At 41.6% G+C, this 12,048-nt stretch overlaps 1 protein-coding gene across 5 annotated transcripts in view; it reads right to left on the reverse strand.

Annotated features, from left to right (window-relative positions):
* Positions 1-12,048, reverse strand: part of GAS7 (growth arrest specific 7) — a 111,199-nt gene that overhangs the window by 4,414 nt on the left and 94,737 nt on the right. For all 5 annotated transcript variants that reach the window (XM_035342677.1, XM_035342676.1, XM_035342680.1 and 2 more), the window contains 3 exons: positions 6,691-6,819; positions 4,632-4,755; positions 970-1,049 (listed from right to left, as the gene is read on the reverse strand). In XM_035342677.1, the coding sequence (XP_035198568.1) occupies positions 970-1,049; positions 4,632-4,755; positions 6,691-6,819 (333 nt within the window). The remainder of the gene's footprint in view (positions 1-969; positions 1,050-4,631; positions 4,756-6,690; positions 6,820-12,048) is intronic.

The following is a 12,048-nucleotide window of genomic DNA, read 5'->3' on the forward strand; positions in this document are numbered from 1 at the left end:
CACAGGCTATGACAAAAGCACTTGAGTTGTACTGATTACCCAGAAACAAATATGCAACTTACATATGGCCACACCTCTGGCACTTATCAGTGAGGAAACACCAGTGCAGGTAAGAGGAGGATCAGATCCCTTACATACAGGAACTGCCAACTTCTCCTCTCTTGTTCTGCTTTTGGGAATATATCCGCCTCCTGGATTTCCATGCCCCATCTGCCTTTATTTATTAAGTACACATTAAATATTACACTGACACACTTCTAAATGCTGAGCAATTGACTCTGCTTCTTATTAAGAGGAGTTTGAAGTTTTGTGTTTGTCCAGTGAGGAAAATACCCACGGAAGATATTTTTATTTTCCACTTTTTAAAGTAACTGGCTGTCATTCAGAAGGGGTCTAAGGAATGGCATGAAGGAGGAGCCCTAAAGCCAATGTATGCATATTTCAAGGAATACAGCACAGCAAAGCTAGAAGAGTATCTTTGTATGCTAGTGACTAACCCTGAAGGCATATGCCCTTAGGGTGAATACTGTGAGCTGTGTTAGCATCAAAGAATAAGAACAATAAGAAATTAAATGATATCTCTACTGAGCCAGCAATACTTGTGAAGAAATTTTAAAATCATAGAAACAAAAATTCATTAGTTTATAAATTGATTCAGTGATTTAATGTGTCTTTCCATTTATTCCTTGCTTATTACTTCATCCTTCCTGGGGACAATTCCAGCATTCTGGCCCATAAGCAGCTTTGAACTGGTTTAGAGTCTTCCGCAAATAAACAATTATTTTTGCCTTCCCCATATGATATGTTTTTCTTAGAACTGAGAATACAGGATACCACAGGAGATTTATCACCTAATTCTCTCAATGCTTTTCCCTCTAACTAGCTAAGTAATCAATGTTGCAAGTTATTAAAAGCTCTTACAACTTTGTAATGCTATATAAACTTAAGATGCTACACAGAGTTACATACCAGAGTTGTGGTCACCATTTCCTCAAACCACTTGGACTGTGCTTGATTATAAAGATCCACACAACGCATCAGATCATCTCCTGAAAAGTTCAAGACAGCAGCACTTTAGTCCTCTCTAGACAGTATTATGAAGCTTAAAAGAAAGTTGTAGTTCATGTATTGTATACAGATCAAAAAGTTTTGAAGGTCAGTCCTGGCAGAGCTAAACACAATTGTTAGATGGTATTTGTTAGGCACAATAAAAACAATTTGAACAAAACGTAAGCAATTGATGTCTGCTTAAAGATCAGGTGATTGGGGTGAGAAACCATGAAGAAGAAAGAGAAGATTTTAAAAAGAAAATATGAACATTAAGGAATATTTTATATAATGACCAGAATATTTTATATAATGACCAGAATGAAAGATAGTTACTTCAGTTAAATTAAAGCTGGTCATAGAAAATTATATATATATAAATAAATAATTAAAATGGGAAATCATAATATTGAGTTATGGAGCTGCAGAATAGCAACTCTGTAGTTCAGACTGCATTCTAAGAAAGGTTTAAAACAGGAGAGAAGCATCGGGCTCAAGCTTTCTGAGATCAAAGGAAGCTTTTTTGCAGCAACCTCAACTGAGCTGCACACTCTCATATTCTTCTTCTGAAGATGCACAATTCCAGTCTGGCTCTGGCTTCCTCTCTTGTTCAGGGCAATAATCACATCTTATTGTGTTACTTGAAATTTTTTCCATTTTAGAGCTCTGCTCTGACAAAGATGGTAAAGTGGGTGGCATGTTTGAGATTACCAGTTTCTGACTAGTATATTCTTTCTTCTTTAAATGATGCTCAGTTATTCCTTCACTGATCATTGTAATGTCTTGGTCCACAGTTCAAATTCATACAGTTCTTTAAGGTATAAAAAGATCTTTATACAGAAACCAGGGAAGAACTGAGCTTTAAGAATAGGACTACTTAGACCAGGAATGTGTCAAAGAAGTAAATGCATCTGAAAATTTGAGCCTCACGGACTTAACACTTGGTGTGGCAACCAAAGTCTATAAAAACAAATGAACAAACCAGCCACATAGGATTCAGGGCTTAAAGCTTGGCTATATACTTATCTGCCCAGACAGGGGATGCCTAGGCTGACATGAAAACTGTGACCTACCAGCTAGCACACTCCAGAAGACTCTCTGGGTATCAGACTCCAGATATTCTCGACTCACCTGCATGAATCTGAGTAACTACACAGCCAGAAACATGAAAGTCATAGAACATATGACATGGAATGAAGGAAAAAGCAACATCACTTACCAGTAAGTGGTGGGAATATAGAAAGGGTGTGGTTTGAAGTGGTATCTGGAAGTCTCTAGTCCTACCATCCACTTGCAGCAGGCCTAATTTCAAAGCTAGGTCATTAATGCTGCTGCTGTGTACATCCCAAGCAACCCAGAAAGGCTGCTGGGTAGCAATAACCGTGGGGATAAGGCCAGTCCTCCCCCTTCCATACACTGTAACAGTGGCACAGTCTGGAAGAGTGATGGAGGGACTCAAGCCCAAACTCCTGGTTACTCCCTCCTTTCTCCTTTGCTTGTTTGGTAAATAACTATTACAAGCAATTTCTGAAGACCCAAGTGAACAGAGAGGTTGTGAATTTGCAGTGAGACAGAAAAAGAACATTTATCAAGGAGCCTCCTGTCACTAACACAGCAATTGTTTCTCCTCAGATGACTGCCTCTACACAGTGTCAAACTGCAAATGACTTATCAGTGTCCTCAGAACCCAGACAAGCCAAGAGAAGCCTTAGAGTTTTAAAACTGCTAAAGACCACTCTACCAAGGGACAGACCTATGAAAGGATGAACCACAGAAGCTCTAGTTAAAATATACTTTTATCAAAGGCATGAACAGGGATGCACATGGATCCCATGAAAGTGATTTGACTCTCTGTAAAGCACATACACAAATCACATCGAGTAGTTTCGTCTTCACTACAGTATGACACACACTACAATATTCTCAGTATTCCTTAAACTAATCATTTTAATCACTGAGTAACAGAGGAAAAATAGACAAGAAGTTCACTTTCAATGAAAAAGGCAGTGTAACAGGCACCCACATGGTTGTGGGTGACTGTGACTTAGGGAATAACCAAGGAAGGAACTACAATTTAAGGAAGAGACATCCTCAGTTGAGCAAAAATCTGTAACTACCTTTGGCAGGAACTTCAGACAAGTGAAAAAATCAAATGCTGTCCCCCAAACAACTGTAAATAGGATCAGTCATATGGGCCTTAATCTTGCCAGTACTTGTGGTGTATGCAATGGTTACCTGAAGAACTTCTACAGAGAGGAAATATCTATCAAAGACTGATAAAGCTTGTCCCATTAGAGAAACAAGAACCTTGTGTAGACACCACTTGGAAGACAAACCTCCAGAACTTGAGCTGCACATGAATCAGAAAAGGCTAAGGTCCTTTCTCTGGGAGAACAGAGGCTGGTACCACCTAGTTCTCTTTCATTGCAGTAGTAAATGGCACTGAGCCATGAAAAATTAACAGTAAGTTTAAAAGCTAAGATTGTCCTTAGCTTGAACTGTAAATAGTGCTATGTTTCAGCCTGAAGTTCAGAAAAACTCAGGATGTGGGGTGGGCCATGCTACCTCCATACCCTGTACATGATGCGTGGAGAGGAAGCCTGCAGTGTGCCTGCCCCTCTGAGAGCTCCTGGGGCTAAAAGTGCTTTGGTAGAGTATTTTAACATACCTGAAATTGTGAATCCACAATCACACCAAGAAAAGCCTTGAACTCTTTGCTTGCCATCTGGATGCCCTAGCTGATAGGAAGATTCAGACTCCTTCTTGCTTGCTCCCTCTGGACCCATAATACTTGCCTTCATGGTTGCACACTAACCCACCTTCAACAGGAGTGACACAGAGCAATCTTATCCCAGAACACTCCGTAGTTTGCTTACACTTCTTTGTGGATAGGCAACTATATGTTTATATCCCTGACTTGAGAGAGCCTAAACTACAGGTCTGCTGCCTTCTGGGCAAGCACCTGTCTGCTACCTGAATGGCAATAGGTCCTCCTCTGGCAGATTTTCAACTGAACTAAATACAACCTGAGTAAGTTACAAGCATGTCTGGAAAACCCTAAGGGATTTAAAAACAGACCTCAGGTAGGAGACAGGCATCTTGTTGTCTCAGCAAGATCAACATCAAGCCACAATAGAGATGTTCCTGTCTGAAATCTGAAGCGTGTATGCAGGCTACATAAGTTTACAGGACCCTAATTCCATCTCAAAATCACTTCAGGCTACTACAAATTTCTTTGAATCTGACTTTTAAAGTTTTGCAAACACTGTTATCTTAGCACACCTTTAGAAAACAAGTACAATTCAATCTTCTTTTTGGCCAGTTATTGAAGTCATCCATCATTTTCTGATGTCTGACTTAGAAAAACCTGGCTTAGTTTTTTCTTTGAAGAGAATTCTCCTCTTCAGAGGATTTAAAACCAAGTGTATCTGTGTCATGCTTCACATTGACTTCATAGCTGCAATCTTAAAAAAAAAATGGGGATGGACAGGCAGTTCTATCCCAATTTTTCCTGCCACAAGCTTCTTGGTGGCTTTCCTGGTGCAGCACTTACCTCCTGATGGCTCACAGTCACAGGTACTCACCTGCCTGAGTGGACTTCCGCCTTGCCTTTTTAATTTCCTCTTCTGTCTTGTTGCTGAGCTTCACCTCCAGCTGCTGTGTTTTCGCTTCCAGATCCTTCTGTCTCTCTGTCAAGGCCTTCCGGGCCTTGGATTAATTAAAGAAGATCACATGTTTTTACGGAAAAGAGCTTCCAGCTGCTTTCAGACATCTATGACTTTTTCATACAAATACATGTCAGTAAGAAGTCAGGTTTCTAACTGAGTTTCAAGTACAAGGATTCAAGTTCCTAGCACACCATGTGGTGTTCAAAGAAGTGCCTTATTAGAATTTTTCACTGACTCTCTATAGGTCTCCGCCTATCTGCCTTACTGTACAAAAAGCATCAGACTACTTTAGTAACTTTCTCATTATTTTGGGAACAAAAGGGAGCTGTAGCTTCTTCCAACTCTCTTAACCAGTATCACCAAGATACTTCTTCCACTTACTTCTCTCCTTAGAATCTGAATTGTTTAAAGATTTTCAAGTACACTGTAGATTTTTTTTCAACTACCCTCTGGTTTCAATATATATTTATCAGAAACTTTAGCAATAGGTAATCTTAGACTTATTTTAGAAAAACTAGTTCAGGTTCATGACTACAGCAGTTCATAACATAGAAATCAATTACCTGAGACCAGTTTACAACTGATCATTTAATTACCTTACTTTGAAGTTCTTCAGGCTTTTAAAACCTGATTTATCAGTATAATTACTGAAATTATACAGGCAAATTAGTGAAGCGTCTGAATTATAATTACCATATATGCATGCTGTCACCCCATTTGGTGAGGTTGCCTAAATATATTTAAAAAAAACACACACAAAAATTGTTTTGTCCAGACTATTTCACTTGTTATAAAATAGGTCTTATTTGTTCTTTCTCCAGCATCTAAAACTAAATTTGGATAATTACATATTGTTAGCACCTTGAAGTTTTCCTGTAACTTACAATGCTTTTGAGGTGTTAATTGAATTTTTCAATTCACTTATAGACAGTGGTCTTAGCTTGGTAGGTCAAAGGGGGAGCTGCAGGAAAGCAATATGGCGAGAAGCTGCATGCTTCTGGCAAACTGTTGACACAGCTTTTTTCTTTTTTTCCTTCTCATGACCTCTATTTCTGATTCATTCTTTTCAATATCCTACTGAGGATTGTGTTTCTTTGCAGATTTGATGGTAAATAACTAAGAATTTTACAGAAAAATGCATTCCGTGCATACATACAGTCTAATAATCTTGTGTATCCTGCCACACTTCTGTCCCTGAGCAAACTTTCTCATGTGCACTCTGGTCCTTAATGGAAATCCAAACCTCCTGGATTAATTGAGAGAGACATTTTCCTCTCTAGCTCATACCCAGGAGTATACTGGTTGAGGATACTGTAACAAACAGCCACACCATTTGGGGTAAGTGTCTTGGCAGCTGAGCAACAGGTATCCATTTCCTACCAACTACTGAGAAGACAGAACTATTTGCAGAAAATTTTGTCTATTAATCATGACCTCAGCTACTACTGGATGGTCATATTAAAATAGTCCCTGAAACTAGGGTGCTGCTGTTTGCTGTGAGACACATAAAACTGGAACTAGGTGAAGCTTTGCAAATTATTGTGCCAGGTTTAAGGCTACCCTTTCTTGGCCATCTGCTTCTAGCCACTGTACAAGAGGATATTGAGCCATATAAGCTGTTAGCCTGACCCTGCTGCTGTTCTAGTGCAATGCCTTTCAGATTTTGTGGTCAATACATGTGACTTCTGGATGCACATGAGCCAAGAGTATTTTCATCAAATGTATTAGAAATATATTATTCCAAATTGGAAAGGAGAAGATGCAACAAGAAGTTACTTTGTCAGTAACACATTAGCTGCACCCACTTTCCCAAAACACCGAACTATGCCTGCAGCCCAGCAAAGAATAACCAACTGCAGAAAGCACTCAGCAGAAATCTGTGGTTTCTCATAGTAAAATAGAAACTTTCCACTTGCAGTTGTTTTTGTCCCAGAGAGCAGTATCTCATAAACTCTCCAGTTTTTTCTATTCCCACCTTTTCAACTGCTGCATAGCGACTGGCCAGTTGCTTCCGTAGGTCTGCAATATGGTGGTCACACTTCTTCATGTCTTTCTTAAAGTTCTCTCTGAAGTTGAGCAGGGGTTTCTCTACCTCACTCTGAAGCTGAAAAAGAAAACACCAAGAAGAAATGGTGATAATGAGGAGCTGGACTGAGAAGAGCTCAGGACATAGTTAACAATACAAATGCTGTAGACACAGGCAGTGTTTTACTGCAACACTTCTTGTGCCCAAGACAACTCAGGGTGATGCTACTGCAAACATCAGCTCCTCACAAGACAAGTTACGTGAATATTAACTGAAGGAAGCAGAAAGGTAGAAAATTTGTCTTCCTCTCCTGTTAAATTGTATCTCTCTTCTTAGACGTAAGATCAAACTTCAGACAATTATCACAGTACTGAGGTGCTCCAATTCTGACCTAACTGATGCAACTTACCTCCCAGAAAGTACAGAAGTAAAACCTGCTAAACCTGACTGCAATAAGGTTACTCAACACATTGAAGTTACACATCTGCATTTCTTGTACAATTTAAACAGATGCGTTAAAGATACATTTTATTTATTCTAAATATAAGGGAGCCTAGCTGACCCCCTCTAAGTAATGGCAAGAAATCACTGTGAAATGGACTCAGGAAGCCTCCCTATGTGACTGCAAGCACTCATCTCTTACAATCAGGGCTTTATAGTCAGTAATACTCAACTCTGAGTCTGTATCCCACTGCTCTTTGACTTCTTGGAAATGCGCTCTGAAGGGATAAAGATATTTCATCTCCCCAGAAGCAACCCACTACTTTTCTCTATTGTCCCTTCAATGCAGATGCTGGGCTCTTTCAACGCAAGTGAGTCCATAATCACCTCACATGGCCCACAGTGTAGCAACATTAAACAGTCCCCGAAACCAAGTATTTTTAGCCTTTCTGCAGTGCTATTTTAATGGAGAAGGAAACTTCCTTCATTCAAGCTCAGTAGAGCATTTTAGTGGGGAGACTGTACAAAGACAGCCAAGGCACCACAGCACATCCTAGAGAAGTTAGTAAAGCTAGGCTTGATAACGCAGGTGGAGAGCAGCACCAAAATGATCTAATATCACCTACAACTACACAAAGTTCAGCTGCAAAGGTAAGAGACAAATTCTTCTTTGTAGGGCCAGGCAATGTCACAACAGACAATGGCCATAAATTGATCTTAGGAAGGTTCAGGTTGAATATCATTTAAGAAAAAGTATCTCAAGAATGGTAGTGAGGCACTGGAACAGGCTGAACACAGACGTTTTGAAATTTCTGTCCTTAGGGATATTCAAGACTTTGCTAGACAAAGATGTAGCTGACTTGATCCACTGTGGGTGACAGGCCAGCTCTCACTGGGAAGCTGGACTAGAAAACTCTAGATGCTATTTTTATGACACTCTCATCAGGATGACCCCAGACAAGCTTACAGAGATCTGTACAACTATGCTGAACCACAAAGTTGTGAAAAAGCTCTCTCTCAATATTGATGTACAAACCTGTATCTGTGCCAGAAGCATTTCCAGTGCTCAATGAAAATAAAAATGGCACAGAGATAAGTTCAGGATAGCTTCCGTGAACTCCAGAGGCAGCATATCACTATTGATAGAGATGCCTGTTTTCAAACAGGCTAAACTCTTTAAGAGCCCTTCGGATTCCCCCATCAATAAATGGATTAACCTGGGTAAACAACCCAAGATGAGTCAATCATCCTCAGTAAGAGGGATGGAAACTTGACTTGTCTGACCTAAGCAGGCATTGTTGTAAAGACCCTCATAAAATTCCCCAGAGCTAGAGACACCAAACAGGAGTACAGTTCAGTGGTAGCTCTCCTTGCCCAACAAAAAGTAAAGACATTTGTTTACCTCATGCATTTTATAATGGGACTGGAAATTTTGAGATCCTTAAAAAAATGGGAAATGCATCACCGAGAGCCTCAAAATGTGAACAAATCACCTTTCTCCATTTTTGTGTGCAGGGAACCACAGAGGCTTTTCAGTGATGGCTGTCATCTTCCTTCTAGCATCATTAATTGTCCTATTTGAACTTCCATCTTGCATAAGCTATCACACAGATTGACTGAGGCTTTTAGGTGTTGCATTATAGTTGACCATATTTATTCTTTTTTGTTACAATATCTAGCTAAAAGACTTTATAAGGCATGCGGTGGATGAAAAACAAAAAAACATAAACTAGTTCCCTAAGATGATGAGAATTAGAGCATTATTGTATATAGACAAAACTGACATCTACCTATCGCTAAATGGGTAAGATGCTACAGAATCACAGAATCACAGAATCGTCTAGGTTGGAAGAGATCTCCAAGATCACCTAGTCCAACCTCTGACCTAATACTAACAAGTCCTTCACTTTAGTGAAGTATCGCTAAGCTCTATATCTAAAGGTCTTTAGACCTCCAGGGATGGTGACTCAACCACTTCCCTGGGCAGCCCATTCCAATGCCTAACGACCCTTTCAGTAAAGAAGTTCTTCCTAATATCCAACCTAAAAAAAAAAAAAAGCAGGACCTGCCTTTCATAAACCCATGCTGACTGGGCCTGATCACCTGGTTGCCCTCTAAGTGCCGCATGATGACACTCAATCTGCTCCATGAGCTTCCCTGGCACTGAGGTCAAACTAACAGGCCTATAGTTCCTGGGGGCTACCCTCGAGCCCTTCTTGTAAATGGGCATCATGTTTGCTAGCCACCAGTCAAGTGGGACCTCCCCTGATACCCAGGACTGCTGATAAATGATGGATAGTGGCTTGGCCAGCTCCTCCGCCAGTTCTCTCAGTACCCTCGGGTGGATCCCATCCAGCCCCATCGACTTGAGTACATCCAAATGCTGTAGCAAGTAGCAAACCATTTCCTCATGGATTGTGAGGGCCACATTCTGCTCCCCATCCCCTTCCACCAGCTCAGGGTACTGGGTATCCAGAGAACAACTGGTTTTACCGCTAAAGACTGAGGCAAAGAAGGTGTTAAGCACCTCAGCCTTTTCCTCATCTCTTGTAACTAAGTTTCCTCCTGCATCCAGTAAAGGATGGAGATTCTCCTTAGTCCTCCTTTTTGTGTTGATGTATTTATAAAAACATTTTTTGTTATCTTTAACGGCAGTAGCCAGATTGAGCTCCAGATGAGCTTTGGCCTTTCTAATTTTGTCCCCGCACAGCCTTGCAACATCCTTATAGTCCTCCTGAGTGGCCCACCCTCTTTTCCAAAGATTATAAGCCCTCTTTTTTCTCCTAAGATCAAGCAACAACTTTTTGTTCAGCCAGGCTGGTCTTCTTCCGTGCCGGCTCGTCTTTGGGCACGTGGGGACAGACCGCTCCTGAGCCATTAAGATTTCCTTCTTGAAGAGTGCCCAGCCTTCCTGGACTCCTCTGCCCTTCAGAACCACCTCCCAAGGGACTCTGCCAACTAGTGTTCTGAACAGCTCAAAGTCAGTCCTCCAGAAGTCCAAGACAGCAGTTTTACTGATCCCCTTCCTGACTTTGCCTAGAATAGAGAACTCTACCATTTCGTGGTCACTCTGCCCAAGACAGTTCACGACCACCACATCTCCCACCAGTCTTTCTCTGTTTGTGAACAGAAGGTCTAGCAGGGCACCTACCCTGGTAGGCTCACTAACCAGCTGCATCAGGAAGCTGTCTTCCACGCTCTTCAGAAACCTCCTGGACTGCTTTCTCTGGGCTGTGTTGTGCTTCCAGTACATGTCTGGGAAGTTGAAGTCCCCTATGAGAACAAGTGCTGACGGCTGCCTGTAGAACTCCTCATCTGTCTCCTCATCCTGGTTTGGCAGTCTATAACAGACCCCCACCAGGATGCTTCCCTTGTTGGCCTTCCCATTGATCCTAACCCATAGGGACTCAATCTTACCATTCCAGCCTCAAGTTCCACAACATCAAAACACTCTCTAATATAGAGAGCCACACCACCACCCCTTCCATGCTGCCTGTCCCTTCTGAAGAGCCTAAAGCCAGAGATTGCAGCACTCCAGTCATGAGAGTGGTCCCACCATGTTTCCATGATGGCAACCAATTCATAGCCTACCTGCTGCATAACGGCTTCCAGCTCCTCATGTTTGTTACCCATACAGCGTGCATTAGTGTAGATGCACTTCAGTTGGGCCACTGCCTTCTCCCCCGGCCTTGCAATTACTCCTCCTGGCACACCTCCAACAAGCCTTATTTCAGCCCCATCCCGCTTCTTACCTAGTTTAAAGCCCTCTCAATGAGCCCTGCCAGCTCCTGGGCCAAGATCCGTTTTCCCTTAGAGATAGGTGGGACCCGTCTGCAGCCGTCAGGCCAGGTGCCAAGTAAAGCGCCCCATGGTGGGCTTTCTGTGTCATCTCTGTACCCCTCCCTGCCACTGTAGGGATGGATGAAAACATCACCTGTACTCCCGCTCCATCCACTAACCATTCCAGTCCCCTAAAGTCCCGCTTGATAGCCTTCAGGCTTCTCTCTTAAGTATTATCACTGACAGCCTGAACTATCAAAGGAGGAGAGTAATAAAAGTAGCAAACCAGTCTGGGAAGCTTTCTGGCAACATCCCTGACCTTGGCCCCAGGAAGGCAGCAGACTTCCCTACAGGTAGGGTCAGGCCGACAAATAGGGCCCTTCCGTTCCCCTGAGAAGGGAGTCGCCTACAACGATTACCCTTCTGTCTTTCTTGGTGGAGGCAGTCTTCAGGCATGGAGTCAACTTCCTCGCCCTAGGCATCCTCCTGGGTAGACTTTCTACCTCACCCACTGATCTCTCAAGCTTCAATCTGTCTACGAAGAACTTGAAATCTCAAAATGTTTGCTAAAAGAAGTTATCAGGTATATGGCAGAGACCTTATATCTCTGCACCAATATGGGAGAGACTTAAGCAGAAACATGCACACACCACCCAGGGTACACTTCTTCCCATTGGAAATCAATTCAGTAGGCCAACAGGGAGCAAAAAGTATTTCACTAATGACAATCTTGAAGTAGAAGTTTGAAGCAGAGCAGTGGATTACCAAGGCAGCAGCTGGTTGCCTAAGTAACATCTGCATAATCGCTTACAAACACTGCAAAGCTATAATTTTCCTCCAGAACATGGCTGTTGTGCTTAGATATCTGCATCTATATTGAACATGATCACCCACAGAGGTTAACATAATGTAACAGGATGCAAGAATATGTCAAATGGTAGGAAAAAATAAAATAATAAAAAAAAAAACAGATGAAATACAGTAATTTGTACAAGAAATCTCCCTGAGCATAATTTGAAATAAGATCTAAAAATAAAACTAAGTTTAAATTCTCATCGCAGTTTTCAGAAACACTAATAACATGAA

Source organism: Oxyura jamaicensis, chromosome 18 (assembly GCF_011077185.1).
Source record: "Oxyura jamaicensis isolate SHBP4307 breed ruddy duck chromosome 18, BPBGC_Ojam_1.0, whole genome shotgun sequence".
Lineage (NCBI taxonomy): Eukaryota > Metazoa > Chordata > Aves > Anseriformes > Anatidae > Oxyura > Oxyura jamaicensis.